General features: G+C 37.3%; 1 protein-coding gene across 1 annotated transcript; it reads left to right on the top strand.

Annotated features, from left to right (window-relative positions):
* The first annotated feature begins 2,229 nt into the window (after window positions 1-2,229).
* Window positions 2,230-13,931, top strand: LOC133854330 (uncharacterized). The gene is made up of 5 exons (XM_062290475.1): window positions 2,230-2,651; window positions 4,181-4,311; window positions 11,431-11,556; window positions 11,738-11,865; window positions 13,366-13,931. Exons 1-5 carry the CDS (start codon window positions 2,438-2,440, stop codon window positions 13,679-13,681), a joined length of 915 nt encoding a protein of 304 aa, XP_062146459.1. The 5' UTR covers window positions 2,230-2,437; the 3' UTR covers window positions 13,682-13,931.
* Window positions 13,932-15,184: the final 1,253 nt, after the last annotated feature.

Here is a 15,184-nt window from a genome sequence, read left to right as displayed (position 1 = left end):
TAACGAGGGAGATGATGTTTTGACATTGAATAGTAGCAGTTCAAATGAGATCCCCTGTTCTTTCTTTTGTTCTTATGTTATTGTTTATGTTTTAGCATGTGAGGCAGAATGACCAAACTTTGCTTGATGCTACATGCAACTGGTATACGGTTAAAAAGTTAAATTGTAGAAAGTGAATGCTGTTAGTAGACATCTTAAATTAATAAAAATGGTCGCTTTATGTCTCTGTACAGTGGATAAGGCATACTAAGACCAATTGATTTGTTTGTGTACATATATTATATAAGCCATGCTAACAGATAATGTTTGTCATGTATTCATATATTATATAAGCTAGATGTAACAACGAATAGCTGATTTGTTTGTGCACATACACATACTTGTTTCACTTGAATTGTTGCTTTGATTGAATTATATGCTTACTTTTACAAATAGCTAGAGGATTGTACTTCATGATCACATATTTAGGCTTGAACCGTGTTGAAAAAACAAACACTTGATATAAATTCTCCATATCTAATTATCATCATCTGTTTTTGAGCCATAGATAAAATCTTTAGAACTTTTTCACCTCCCAATATAATTACTCTGTTTTTTTTTCTTTAGGTATTGGAGCTAAATGACAAAGATGAGCATGTCAAACTAACCTGCGTTGGACCCAATCTGATGGACAATGAGCATATTTGTAGGTCATTTAATGAATCAAGAGTGAACAATTATGATGCAGTTGTTTGTATTTGTAAATTTGTGATGATGTAGTTTTTTTTTTTTTATTTAATTAGACAATTAAGCATATTAAGTGATTTGATGTTAGCCTTCTAGGACTAGGAGTTTAGAGATGAAAACTATTATTATTTCATTTAAATACCAAAAATACCAACAAAAAAAAAAAGCACTTTTAAGCTAAACGGGTTTTTACCGGGTCGTGTCGAGTGACCTGTGAAATTGTCGTGTCATGTCTGTAGCCCCAACCCGTTAACATAAACAAATTGTGTTTGGGTCTAGCTTAAACAGGCCGCGGGTCTTAATGGGTCGTGTCGTGTACCTGTTTTGCCAGTCCTGATTCTATCGATAAGTTGAGGCATTTAAAATATTTTGGTCTTTATAAAAGCAACAATATTAAAAAGTTGTCCAATTTTATAACCAAGATGCATAACTTGCAAACACCAAGACTTCTAAGTGTAGGTCACTCGAAAAATTGTGGAGAGACAGTAAAAAATTATTCAACCTTAGACATGTTGAGATAGATGAATATTAATAAATGAGAAGTGCACTTACAAATTATTATTTTTTAAAATGTTGTTTTTCTAAATGATCTGTCAAACATGAATGAGATATATTATTTTGGAAAATGTAGCACTATTTCAAGTAACACATTACTTGAAAATCAATTTTGAGGAAATTTTTTTGAGAAGTAGATCATTTTTCTTAATACATTATCGATTGAAACATATGCCATGTGATTTGGGGGCAACTATTTAGTTTTGAGATGTTATTAAGATTTATGGTCCACATGACACTATAGGCCGAATTATTTTCTCTGTGGATGGTAAAGACCTCCTTAGAGCAATAAATCATCATAAACCGAACTAACTTTTGTATATTGTACAATGTTCTCTTTTGTAATCCCTAGAGTTATGTTGTACTAACTTCATACTTCTAATATATATAATACATAAGTATGAAGTTAATTTTCCTACCTTGCTTTTTCTTTTGAAAATGTGTGGATGTTTTTATTTTTTATAACTCAAGTTTAAATTTTTCTTATATTTCGAAGGGAAAATGATAGATTTACAATAACACCACAATAAGTGCACAACACTCACTCACATGGGGGTAGAGCCCGAGATTTGATTCTTGTACAATACCAATACAACAACTGCACAACAACCCCTCACATGAGGGTGGACCCCAGTATGTGGGACCTACCCTCATGTGAGGGATTGTTGTACAGTTATTGTATTGGTGTTGTAAATCTAATATTTTTCGGTGGAGCCTAGTGTGTGGGACCCACCCCATGTGAGAGAGTGTTGTGTATTTATTGTGGTGGTGTTGTGTAGGAATCAAATCTCATTCTGAAATGTAAGAATGCGAGAATCGATAACTTCCGTTTTTTCCGTTAATTTGAAAAAATCACTTAAATTACGGCATGTTAATCAAATATACGTCAACCGGAATAAAATGGGCGTTTGAAGAGTAAAGAGTACCTTTCAACTCCCACTTGGGTTCCACTCAAAATATCTTTTACGGCTTCACCCCTTTATTACCCACGCGGCGACGATCCAAAGAAGCCCGCAAAAAAAGGTCCCTTGCCCCTCTGGTCATAGAAATTCCGATCACCGGATGAATGGTCCGGTGGCCGGAACGTTGAGCTAAAAAACCCCATACACCCATTAAAATTACGTTAATAGCCTACCAGAATTCCTTCTCGGGTTGAATGGATCCCCAGGAGGACTCTGCCTTGAAGACTGAGAGGAGCGAAAAGAAGGGCCTTCCCTTTTTATTGTTGCGATGCAGTACGGCCCTTCTCTTCCCTATCATTTTCTTCTTTTCCATGTCGTTTCTGGTTGGCTTCGTTGCAGTTTTCGCTGCCAATTCATCAATTAGCAGCCCAATTTCCGTGCCTTCCCAATGCAAGATAGTCTCCAGCAGTGAGTCTTCTATGTTTGTAAAAATGTACTTTTTTTTTTTTTTTTGTGGGGGGGGGGGGGGGGGGGGTGATTTGGATGCTTAGAAAATGCATGTCAGCAAAATAAAATGTAAATTTGTGACTGATTTTTTACATATGGTTCGATGGGATGTAATTGTGTACTATTTCATTTCCCTTAATTTTCTCGGGAACCAAACATAGCTTAAGCTGGTAGTGCTGAACAGCTGAAGGCCCATATATGGAAATATTACTTTTAATAGTGTGCTGAATTATGAGAACTATTAAACTCTGTTTTTGAAAATGTCAGCAAAAGTTGAAACATCGGTGAACTTGTCAAATAATGAGAACTAGGGAAAGAGTTCAGTTACATGTTTTTGATACAAAGCATGATCCAGTTGCACTGCTGTTACAGTGATATAAAGTTCTGTCGTGGTTTTGTTGAACCTTTTTCTGATGACTGAGAGGAGGTTCTCCCTGTGTCAAGTTGGATTGTATGGGAAGGTTAACACGAGCCATCTATTTGGAATTAGCTATGAAAACTATGCCAACTTGTTAATCTTGAAAAATAACTATAGTTTTTTATTTTATTTTATTTTATTAGTAATTTCATATCATTAATAAAAGAGGCGCAACCCTAGTACACACGAATACAAGAAAACCCCTAATAGGAAGAAATAGAGGGACATAAATTCAAAAAATGTGCAAAAGTAGAAACGAGTAATAACTATAGTTGTAGGACGTTTGTTGCCCCTCCTTGTTGTTTCTTATGCAACTCATAAAGTTTCTGCAGACTTTTGATGTGGTGGTCATGTGCTGTCTTATGAAGTTAAGTGTAGCAGATGAACTTTATGTCTTTTGTATGTTTTCTGTTATTGTTATTGACTCTCTTTAAACCATTCTTGTGTTTGTGACTACCTCATTCCTTCTTCTTGATCATTGATGCACTTGCTCCATCTCCTCAAACCACTGATGCTGTGCAACTAATTTTATTGGAGATTTCACATGTCATGGGTTACCTTAAGCTGATTTTTGAGCATCTGGATCTAAGATTAGATCTTAGGATTGAACATGGAAACTGCGACACTGCACATTTGAACTTTACGGCACTACTTTTGATTCCATTGTGACATTGTCTCCACCCCGTAGATCTAAGATTAGATCTTAGCATTGGACCTGGAAACTGTGACACTATACATATGAACTTTTTGATACATGCAGCACTACTTTTGATTAATGAGAGATCATTTATTTTTCACCTTGTTGAAGAGGATCAGAGATAATATTGAAAAACAGAATTTCAGTTAATGCATTTAAATTTACCATAATCAATCAGCAGAAACTGAAAATATGAACTCTGGTTAGGTAAACTCGTGATATAGTTTATGTGCATTTTGTTTCATTTTATTGTTTTGGGGATGTTATTACTTGTTACACTTTTGCTCTGTGTAAGTTTCATTTGATCAAATATTTCATCTCATTTCAAAATTCTAAGCATCACTTGAGCTGTAATAAAGTATATTCTGCTTGAAGGTGTGGATCTTAGGTCCGCTAAGGTCTGTGAACTTGGACTGTTCAATTATAAAGCCAAGCATGTGTTTTACCCCCTTGAAAGAAGTAAGTTTCGGTGCCGTTATGACTACTATTGGGCTTCAATATTCAAGGTAATAGTAACACATCCCCAAAGTGCCATTTTTATGTAATATTCTTTTTTGTTTTAAGCATCAGTTTACCTAGTAGTAGCACTGAAAGTAGCAACTATGAATTCATTTTTTTTATATGGGTAATAAACGAAATAGCATTAAAAAAGTGTAAAGGCGCCCCTAAGTATACAGGAGTTTACAAAAAGGACACCAAAACAAAAGAAAAACAGAAAACAAAAAATGAAACCCGAAAAAACCCAAGAAATGCTACATTAAACCCCCAATCTCTTGCCTCTAACCCTACTAGAACCCACACCCCTAGCATCAAAATTGATCGAGCATTCTAGATTCTTGACCTCTCTATTCCATTTTTTCTTAGGAGTAGCAACTATGAATTCATGTTCATATTACTACTATTTACTTGAACTGGTTCTATATTTGCCGTGCCTTGGACATTTTAGCTGAGTACCAATAGTGAGGCATTCTTAAAGCCAACATATATTTCTTAAGTAACGGCTCTCGAGTTGTTTTCACCTAGTAGTGTCCCATTGTTTTGTGTTGAGACCAAAAAATCTATACTAACGTCTGAGGTTCTCAAATAATGTTAAATTTGGTAAGGGATGGTATAATAGTTTGTCTTCGGCATGATGTGCAATGCAGGAGGTGGCTTTGAAGAAGTTATCTCTTGATACGTTTTTCTTGGCTGAGATTAGGATGTTTCTATTGCCTCATATTTATGTATTTTGGGACAAGGGGGCAAATATTGGAATCTATGCGTTGTTGGAGCTTTTCAGTATTGGGAGTTAGAGGCCCCGTTTAATAACCCCCTCCCCTCTCCCTTCTCCTTATTTTCACATCTCTCAAAAAACATCAACTCAAAACATTCTTAACCTTTTTTACTTTTTATATCACATAATAATTTGTTAATATTATTTAAATAAAAAAACTCACTACAATACAAATTTTTTTCACTTTTCCATATAAATTCTTTCTAATTTATATCACATCAATCACTTTTAACTTTTACTCAACAAAAAATATTCTCCATAAGGGGAAGGGAGGGGGATTACTAAACGGGGCCAGAATCAATGGATTCTTTGTTGTGGTTGCTACATTCTAATTAGCCTTTTGGGTTGTGTGAGGGTAGATGGTGGAGGCTGATTGTCAATGGGAGGTTTGATGTATGTCTAACTATTGTTCTTTGGGAGGGTCTTCCATTGCTATGTCCTTGGAAGAGTGTATTGGGTGTTAAAATGCCTGAGATTGCATCCTATATTTTGAGAAGTTACAACAAGATTTCTATGTGGTAAGTTTGGTAAAGAGTTCAAATATCACTTAGTGAGTTGGTCTAAGGTTTGTACCCCAATTTTAGAGAGAGGGCTAGGGTATCAAGAACTTGGTGATGTTAAACCGCGCTCTGTTAGGTAAATGGTTGTGGCAGTTTGGGATTGAGAGAGATGCTTGATGGAGAGTTGTGGTGGATTTCAAGTTTGGCCGTTTGTGGGGCGGGTGGTGCTCCCTTGAGCCTATAGGTACCTTTGGAGTGGGGTTGTGGAAGAATATCAAAAAAGGGTGAGAGAATTTCTTTGGTTTTGCTAGATTTGAGGTGGGGGATGGGGTTTGGACAAAATATTGACATGATTTGTGGTGTGGGGATACGGTTCCCTATTATCTATGGTATTGCTCGTGCGAAGGATACCTCAGTTGCAGATAATATGGAGATTTTGGGCGGTTCTACTCAGTGGAACGTGAGCTTTGTTAGAGAGGGACATGATTGAGAAGTGGATGTCTTTGCTTCCTTCTTCTAGGTGTTGCACTCAGTCATTGTGAGTAGAGGTCGTGTTGATAGGCTTTAGTGGGTCTCTTCCAAGAGAGGCCCGTTCAAGGTCAAGTCCTTATTTAACTCATTGGCTTGCTCTAAAGGTAGTCGCTTCCCTTGAAAAAGGGTGTGGCCAACTCGGGCTCCTTCGATGACGGCTTTTTTTGCGTGGTCGGCGACCTTAGGTAAGATCCTTACAGTGGATAATCTCAGGAAGATGCATGTTATCAAAGTGGATAGATGGTGCTTGTGCAAGAGAAATGGGAATTAGCGGACCACCTTCTTCTTCACTGCGATATGGCTTCCGCCTTGTGGAATACTCTCTTTACTTGGTTTGGTATGTCTTGGGTTATGCCTAGAAGAGTTATCGACTTGTTTGCCTGTTGGTGGAATTCTGGAAGGTCGAGGAGTGCTGTGATTTGGAAGATGGTGCCAATATGCATTTTTTGGTGTGTTTGAAAGGAAATAAATTTTAGGTGTTTCGAGGATTTGGAGAGTTCCATAGAGGATATTTTAACTTCGTTTTTTTTTTCATACTCTATATCTTTGGACGATAGCTTTTTTGTCTCATATGTCGCTTTGTTTTGTCGATTTCCTTGTTCGTTTCTCTCTTCCTAGTTAGGTGTTTCCTTTTATATACTTCTGGTATACTTAGGGATGCGTTACGCTTTCAATAAGACTAGATTTTCTTAAAAAAAAAAAAGAAGAGAGTTGCATTCTCTATTTGGCAACAACCCAAGGTAAGGTTTGGATAGTAGATTGAGAAGGGCAAAGTTTTGATAGTAGATTGAGGAAGAGAGGGAAGAATATCCCCTAGACACTACTGAAGGGAGAAGGGTGGGGGCATGGTCCTCCCAAAATTCTTGGAAACAACAAAGTGTTAAAGACTTTTAGTTCAAAGCCTAAACACTCTAGTGGTTGGCCTCAAAAAAATTCACCAAAAAAAAAAAAAAATCTTTATGGTGAATTTTTAGCTGACAAATAATTCTCCAATGTTTCTAATATTTTTGTTTTCAATTGGGTGGTTTTCTTCACATGTATAGCTTCTTTAGGAAAAATTCTCAGTATGAATAATTTCCACAAGCGGCACATCATAGCAATAGATTGGTATTGTATGTGCAAAAAAAGTGAGGAAACTCCCGATCATCTCCTTCATTGTGATATTGTGAGATATTTGGAATTTGGTTTTTAAGATGTTTGGAGTAGAGTGGATTATGTCGAGGCGGGTGGTGGAGCTCTTGCGTGTTGGAAAAGAAGGTTTATTGGAATTATCTTAATGTTGTTTGGAATATAATTCCTTCTTGTTTAATGTAGTGCATTTGGAGAGAAAGGAATGCTCGAAGTTTTAAAGATTGCGAGAAGACGAGCTCGGATCTACACCTATGTTTCCTTAAATCCCTCTTTGAATGGATCTCTATTAATGCCCTTTTGGATGCATCTAAATTTGTAGATTTTTGTGCTCTTTTTCTTTCTTCTTGATCTTGTTGGGTGTTCTCTCTTGTATACTTCTTATGTACTTGGGTTGCGACATTTGCAGTTTCAATAAATCTACTTTACTCACAAAAAAACAAAAAATTGCTTTTAGTTTGTATGATTCCATTGTCCATGTTTGATGTTTCCCATGTATTTTATATATTTATTTATTTATTAATTTTTACTATTCAGTTTCAAGTTTTAAGATGTTTAATTTTGCGTATTGAAGAAAAAGTTTATGTTTTTATGGAGGAAGTCATGTGAGAATTAAATATATCTAGAAGAACTGTAGAAGACAATACCAAATGATATATATATAGAGTTTTGATATTTAGTTGAATTGGCTTTTGATGAAAGTTAAAAAGCACATATTTGAAACTGGTGCTTAGTGAATGGATTGTTTGAAATGCAATCAATTGTCACAATGTGGCTGCTATGTTAACTCTTTTCGGTTTGAACAACTACTATAGAGCAAGCATTTTTTTTTGCCATGAATATCGTTAAAATAAGACTTCGTAAAAAGATGGTGGATGATTTTCTTGCAAATTATTTAGTTATCTATATTAAGAAAGAAATCATTGGAAATTTAGCACTTAATATTAATAGATGATGTTTATGCTCTAAAACATTGTCGGGTCCTATTGTTATAGGAAATTTGTGAATTTTTTTGGGTTCTTTTTTGCATATATCTATGTCCAAGTTGATTAGATATACTTCCATATACTCCTCTTTAGTTCTAAGTCAATATCAATATATAAAGAATCTTGTTACGCTTTGGAGAGGTCCTCCTCCTGTCCGCTGGGTATAGACCTTGCAGTAAACTTCGACGCTATGGAGAGATCCTCTTCCGGTCCTTTGGGTAAGGACCTTCTAGCGTGTTCCAAGAAACGGGTTGTTGTCGTTGATGCAGAGGTTGCAGGTGACATTGCAGTGCAGGAGATGGGGGTATTCAGGAAGCTTTTTGATTTATTTGAAGAATGGCTTCTTTGGGCTTGTGCGCATAAGTCTCATTTGGGCTGGGTCTCCTCTATTGGGCTGAAGCGGAGATTGGGCAGGACTAACTATTCCTTTTCCTAGGAATGACTATTCACTTTCCCAATGGAATACTCATTCCGCAAACTAAACGAGGCCTAAGTGTTGCCTTGGGTTGGGTCGGATGCGTTTAAGGGTTGGGTCCAGTAGGGTGGGCTGTAGGCTTGATTCCAAAAAGACCTCCAAGTTGGGTCTTAGAAGTGGGGGTTACTTCATGAAGGCTAAGAAGTGTGGGTTAGCTCCGATTCATGGACTCGATGCGGAAATGGGTTCTGATCTTTCAAGCTTGGGTGCCCCGGCGCCGGAAGCATTGTTAGCTTCTTTTCCAAAGTTCAAAGATCGTTCCTCTCTGGTGATTTTTGCCCCGGAGATGCTCATGGAAAAACCCTCTATGTCGTCCAGCTTAGAAGCTTCTCTCGTGTCATCGATAGACGCTTCTTCTGTTTCCGAAGGCTTTGGTGCCCATTCATGGGCAGTTGCACTAGGTGAACGACCGATTGTTCTCGCCTTGGTGAGGCCAGCTCTGGGTTGGGTTCCTCCTTTGTCACCATCGTCTAAGGTCTACTCTGGATTGCTGGATATGGGTGTAGATCAGTATGTCTTGCCGGAGATGGCTCCTTCTCCAGCTCCAGTTGGGATGGGTCCAGCTCCGGGTGACTACTCTTCAGGCGCAGACGCTCTAGATGAAAGGTTGCGTTATTCTCTCCTTGTGATGTCGAAGTCAAGTGCGCCTATTTTCCCGTCGGAATCCAAGTCGGTGCTTAAAGACTCTTAGAAGAACAAGATTGGCAAATTAGATAAGCATCTGCTTGCGGAGACTTTTGAGACTTTCAGTGTTCTCAAAGATCCTTCTGGGCCGTTATGTTGGGTTGCTACCAAGCCCTTGTCTGCTCCAGCTAAGCATGAGATAGTGTCTATGCCTGCTCAAGACGAGGGTTGTCAGCCACTTCTTCGGTGTGGCTTCCTTCTCCCTAGCAGTGCGGCTCTTCCTTTGTCAAAAGTGGGTGAGGTCCGCTCTCTTTGGTCCAGTCTGTGCTTGGGTGCCCGCCTTTATTGATTGTCTTAGAGGTGGGTGAATCTTTGCGGGGAGGAGGTTTTGAAGAGTTTGGTGGCCCTCCCGAGGCAGCGATTGATCTTAGCTTCTATTTTCAAACTTTGGGGGTCTCCCATGAGGGAAATGTGAAGGACTTTTTAGACTTCATGACTCTAATTGATGAAGAGTATCGTCGAGAGGCTCCAGTCTCCACTTCTAAGTTTAAAGGGAGTCGTGAAGTGAAGAACCTTGAGTGCTCGATCAATTGTGATGCCAAGGGTTTTGGTTTTAGCCGGGGCAAGGCAAAACGGCCTAACGTGATGTATTAGTCTCTGGGTGTTGTGGGCTGGTTTTGTAGGGGTTTCTGGGTTTTCTCATGTTTTTGGGTTTTTTCGGGTGCTTTTTCTCCTTCCCCCTCCTTCCTGTTTTGGTGTCTTTTTTGTATACTTCTTGTATGCTTAAGGGCGCCTTTACACTTTAATAAAATTCTCTACTTATCAAAAAAATATATTAAGAATCTCATTTGGGTTATTGGCCCGGTTTATATCTGGATCCATTTCATACGCAAATATCTATATTTTCTTGTCACTTGTCAAAAAATCTATAAAGAATCTCATTTGAAACCTTTTCTTTTATATAATGTTTGAACTTTATTTCTATTAGTATTATTTCATTAGTCTGGTTCTCCCAAGAGAAAAATGCCGGCTCTGCCACTGCTCCTAGATTGGTTTTGTGTGTGTAGTGGAGAGCTAATGTATTATTTATTGCTTCACTACGCACCCACAAGGGAGTTATGGACTTTGGCTATCTTCTCTTTTGGGGTCATTGGATGATGCCTAGAACGGTCGTGGAGATACTTGGGTGCTGGAAAGGGAAGTTTGGAAGTCGTCCTACAAGAGGAAGAATTTGAAGTGTGGTTCCTTTGTGCATTTTTTGGATATTATGAAGATGGTGGAACAATTGTACTTTCAATAGTGTTGAACTCCCTTTCACTCAAATCCATATTCTTAAGGTCCTTTTGTGACTGGATGCTTGTCTTAGGCAATATCCAGTGCTCTTAACTACTTGATTTTATTGATCTCCTTAACATTTGATTGTAACAATGGGAGATTGTCTTGTATACCTATTTGTACTGCTTTTCTCTTCAATGAATTTATTAGTAGCAAAACAAAGCTATACTGATGCAGATTGCTTAAAAAGAAAGTTATAAATTAGTGCTATGTGAGGTCAGCATCAAGGATATATATAAAGATGCATCCTGAAAATAAAAATGCTGCTAATGAGTTTGAGTCATCAGTAAGTTTGCTGGTGCTACATTCATCACTTCGGTTCTTAAATGATGCAACTGTGCAACCCCACCAAGGTCAAATGAGGTTACTCGTTGATGTTAGCCGGACTCGACGAGTTTGTTTACAAGTTTGCTTTCAGCTGTCTTGATTATTTTTATGCATGTTCGACTAAACCACTAAATGTCACTAGTTTTTTTTTTTTTTTTAATTATTATTATTATGAAACCTTACTAGTTCACCTGAGGAACACTAATATCCATGGTTATGATGTTTTCAGATTGTGTAGGATTGCCCTTCCATATCTGCTTTCCTGCATGTTGTTATTCTTTTTGTATCACATGCTATCTTGATTGCTGCATTAATATTTTTGAGTCCATGTTTATATTGGTACATACATACGTTGGACTGGACGTATGCATAAATGGCTATGTTTATGAACATAATAGGTAAACTACATTGGTCTAATGTCATATTTTTTTTTTATAACATTGCAGGTAGAATACAAAGATCATTTGTCTGGTCAGATACAACTTGCTTTGGCAGAAGCTCCGAATGAAGCACTTCCTCTTAATTGCAGGCCTAATTTTGGTGCTGCATGGTTGACCAAAGATAAATTCAAGGTAGTGGTTGCAAAGCTTCTAGTCTCAGTCATGATGTGGTACAGGCTTGAACTTTAATATTAATGAGTTGCTAGATTTAGCAGGATGTTAGATATATCTATGTTTAAACCATTTTTCTTTTCCTCTTTTCCTTGAAGTACTTGATAATTTGTAAATTTGACATTGTGACCTTTTCTTTTAGGTGAATAAAACTTATGACTGCTGGTACGCATCTGGCATCTCTGAAGTGAGCTTATATCAGTATGGTTTTTCTGGTTGCCATGCAAAAGATCCATCTGCTATTGAGATGATTAGACGTTATTCTTTCCTGTAAGTAGATTCCGTCTTCAACTCTATTTTTTCCCCAGTAAAGTTTTATTCTGTTCATAGTTAGATTTGGATGGGGGATTTCTTTCATATTGCTGTTTTTTTTTTCCCCTTCGCATGTGAAAATTTCTGGATAGTTCGGAAAAATTGAACCCTATTGGCTTCTGCCTTCTCCTTTATCTATCTTCATCCTTCATCTTTTATTTATTTATTTATTTTTTGTCATTTTTCTTTCTTCTCCTCTGTAAGCTTCTTTTCTTCTGCCTTCCTCTCTTTTTCTTCTTTGGTCATTCCCTTTTTCCTTTCTTTTTCTTTGTTCTATTACTGCCTTTTGTCTTTGGCTGTCCAGAAAGTGCTAACATAATTCTGGGTATTAAGACCACATCCTGCAAACTTGGTGGGACCTTTCTTTCCGCTCTTCTTGGTTTGATAATTTGCTAAACCTTTTCAATGTTTTCTTTTACCCTGTCTTGCTTTGGTTTGTTTCTGGGGTTTTACAACTGTTTCCTACTGCTCTGCTACTGTTAAGGTTGTTATGATGGATTTATAACTCTGGTTAATTAGGTTCCGATAGATTTATATTTGCTGCCTGAACATTTTCTGCATAATAATTGGCTGAAATTGGTTGTTTTTTTCTGTTTTTTTTTTTTTTTTTTTTGGCTCGTAGTTGCTGGTTGCATGCTCTGTTGTGGTTGAGTTTTATGTGATGAGCAGGATTGACATTAGATTAGATCATCGAGTTATCAAATTACTTTGGGAAGGGAGTTTGAGATCAAAGATTAGCTGTAGTTTTTTGCTCCCTTGAAGGACATATGCCTGCAGGTTGTCACTTGCTAGGCTTGATGTAACATATGCAGTAGGAATGATCAGTTTTCTCAACCTGAGGCTGCTTATAGAAGTGATTTTGCACTGAAAATTGATATTAGAGTGGAAGCATTTATTAATGCTGACTAGGCTGATGCACCATCTCACAGGATATCTCCATTCAGGTGTTGTACCATGGTTGAATGGAATTTTGTTACAGACCAGGGAAAAATAGTGTGAGAGAGAGAGGAGTTTTTCACTTGGCACGGGTCCTTTCTCTTCAGAGTCGTCTCAACCCCTTCTAAAACCAAAAACTCAAGTAAATGGATAAATTCACCATTTCCTATCAACACATTTTTTAAGACAATTAGTGATTTAACATGGTATTAGAGTAGTATTTTGAGTTTGAATGCTGACTTGTAATTTACTTCACATTTCAATTTAATAGTCAACGTGTTGGGCCTCACTTGTAGATGGAGAATTTGAGTCCACATGTAAAGAAAAGTGTTAGAACATTAATTAGATGATTAAATTCGCCATTCCTATCACTTGAAGCTTTTGTGACAATTGGTGTGTTTTTATAGTGGGGAAAAACAGGAGAAAAGGATCATGTATGCATGTTTTCGTGTGTGTGTGTGTGTTGGGTTTTGAGTGATTCTTCCTCAGTTGTATAATCATTTGTGTTTCTTAAAATGTCAGGTCCACAAAATTATTACAGTCCTGGTTATCCAGCATGGGAAGAGCCAAGTATTGGAGGTTGTTGGAAGTTTTAGCTGGAGTTCTTTCCGGCTTTTTAATGTCCTTGATCTCCATCGGCTTTATTAGGCTTACACATCAAATGAAATCGTGGTTGCCTCACATCTGTGTACCAAGGGTGCTCCCGCAGGCCATCAGTATAGCTCGCTTGAGGCATGCTTGTTTTCTTGTTATATACTTGTGTATTATTGGTTGGTTGGCCATCCAGTATGGGAAAAAGCTTGGGCTCCCAGAGATTTTCACACTTCTGAAGTCATAGGCGGCACTTTTCTTTTTTCCTTTTTGTCAATCTGGAGAGAGCCGATATCTGCAATATTGGAATTGCAGCAAGGTGACATGACTAACATTCCTTCTGCAATGATGTACAATTGAGTGTTACACAATTTATTGTATCTCTTGTAGGATATAAATGTATGTAGAACAGCAACAACTTCATGTATAGGATTCTTTAAAATAATAAAAGCTGGATCTGATAATGGAGTGGAAAGTCTATATCTTGTTTCGTATAAGATAGCTGTCAACATGTTCTTAATGCAGTACAGGAGCTAGATAAGTTTTGGTAGATTTTAGGTTCAAATATGACTTCTTTTTAGTTCACTTTATTTCTAGCTGTGAAAGATGAGAAAGGTTAGAGGTATCAAATCTTTTACTAAGAGATGGGTTCTAAAATGATATGGAGTTTATTCATTGGTACTCGTAGGATTTCTCTTGATTAATTGTTTTGATTTTTTCCAATGAATAAGCTTTACATTATTTTGATACTCCTAGCATTTCTCGTGAAAGATTAAGGCTGCTTCAAAAAATTTTACATTCTGATGATGTGTTACTGAGGTCACACCAGTCACCAATGCTTGCTCACTTAAGTCAACAATGTGCTCTCGGTTGGACGAGGGCCATGCCTCATTAAACAAAGGTCACCGGTATGAATTTGCTTTTTGCCCTTTCTTTGGGCCAAAAGACTTACAATAAAAAAATAAATAAATTAAAAAAAAAAAATTATTTTCATTTAGTCAAAGACATGCTATGCTTTGTAACAGTAAAAAATTCTAAACGGAGAATGTAAACCTAAACATTCTCTGGAATGAGGGATGGCTATAACCCTAATTCGAGTATGCATGTCTTTATGTATCAAGTTTATGGCATTAAGATCAATGTATTTAGTTTCAGTGATGCCAATTAGAGATGCATGCCCCAAACCCTTGTAAAACTCGAAGGTCTTATTATCTACTAAACAAATTTTTATTTATTTTTTAATTGATGCGAAAACAAAAACAATACAGACCAATTAAAGAACGATATTCTTAACAACAATATAAGCAGATCCTTTCCACAATTATGGGGAATCCTTGAGATGGATGAAGCAAGTGAGAAAGCTGTCATCAAAACTGGTTGTAACGGCCCAAGGTATAGTATTGTGAGCGCATGCCAATGGCACTATGGAGCTTCTTAGTTTCAGACTAGCTTATGAAGGAGCTGGTGAGACCAAGAGAAGACAAAACAAGCTATAATGGAGACCTGGAGGAAGTATGGTTGAAGGGGAAGAGTTTGTGGCAGATACCTATTCCCCAAAACTGTTCTTGGAGTTGGAGGAAAATTTTGAAACTTAAGCCTATTGCTTGATCTCTTCTCAGTTTCAAGGTAGGAGATGGTAGCAAAATCTTTCTGTGGTATGATAATTGGCACCTTACTCGATGCCTTATAGATAGATAAGGGTACATGGCTATCTAGGATGCAGGTTATTTTATTGACCCTAAACTTTCAT

Source organism: Alnus glutinosa, chromosome 13 (genome assembly GCF_958979055.1).
Source record: "Alnus glutinosa chromosome 13, dhAlnGlut1.1, whole genome shotgun sequence".
Taxonomy (NCBI): domain Eukaryota; kingdom Viridiplantae; phylum Streptophyta; class Magnoliopsida; order Fagales; family Betulaceae; genus Alnus; species Alnus glutinosa.
This window is presented reverse-complemented; position numbering and strand designations above follow the sequence as displayed.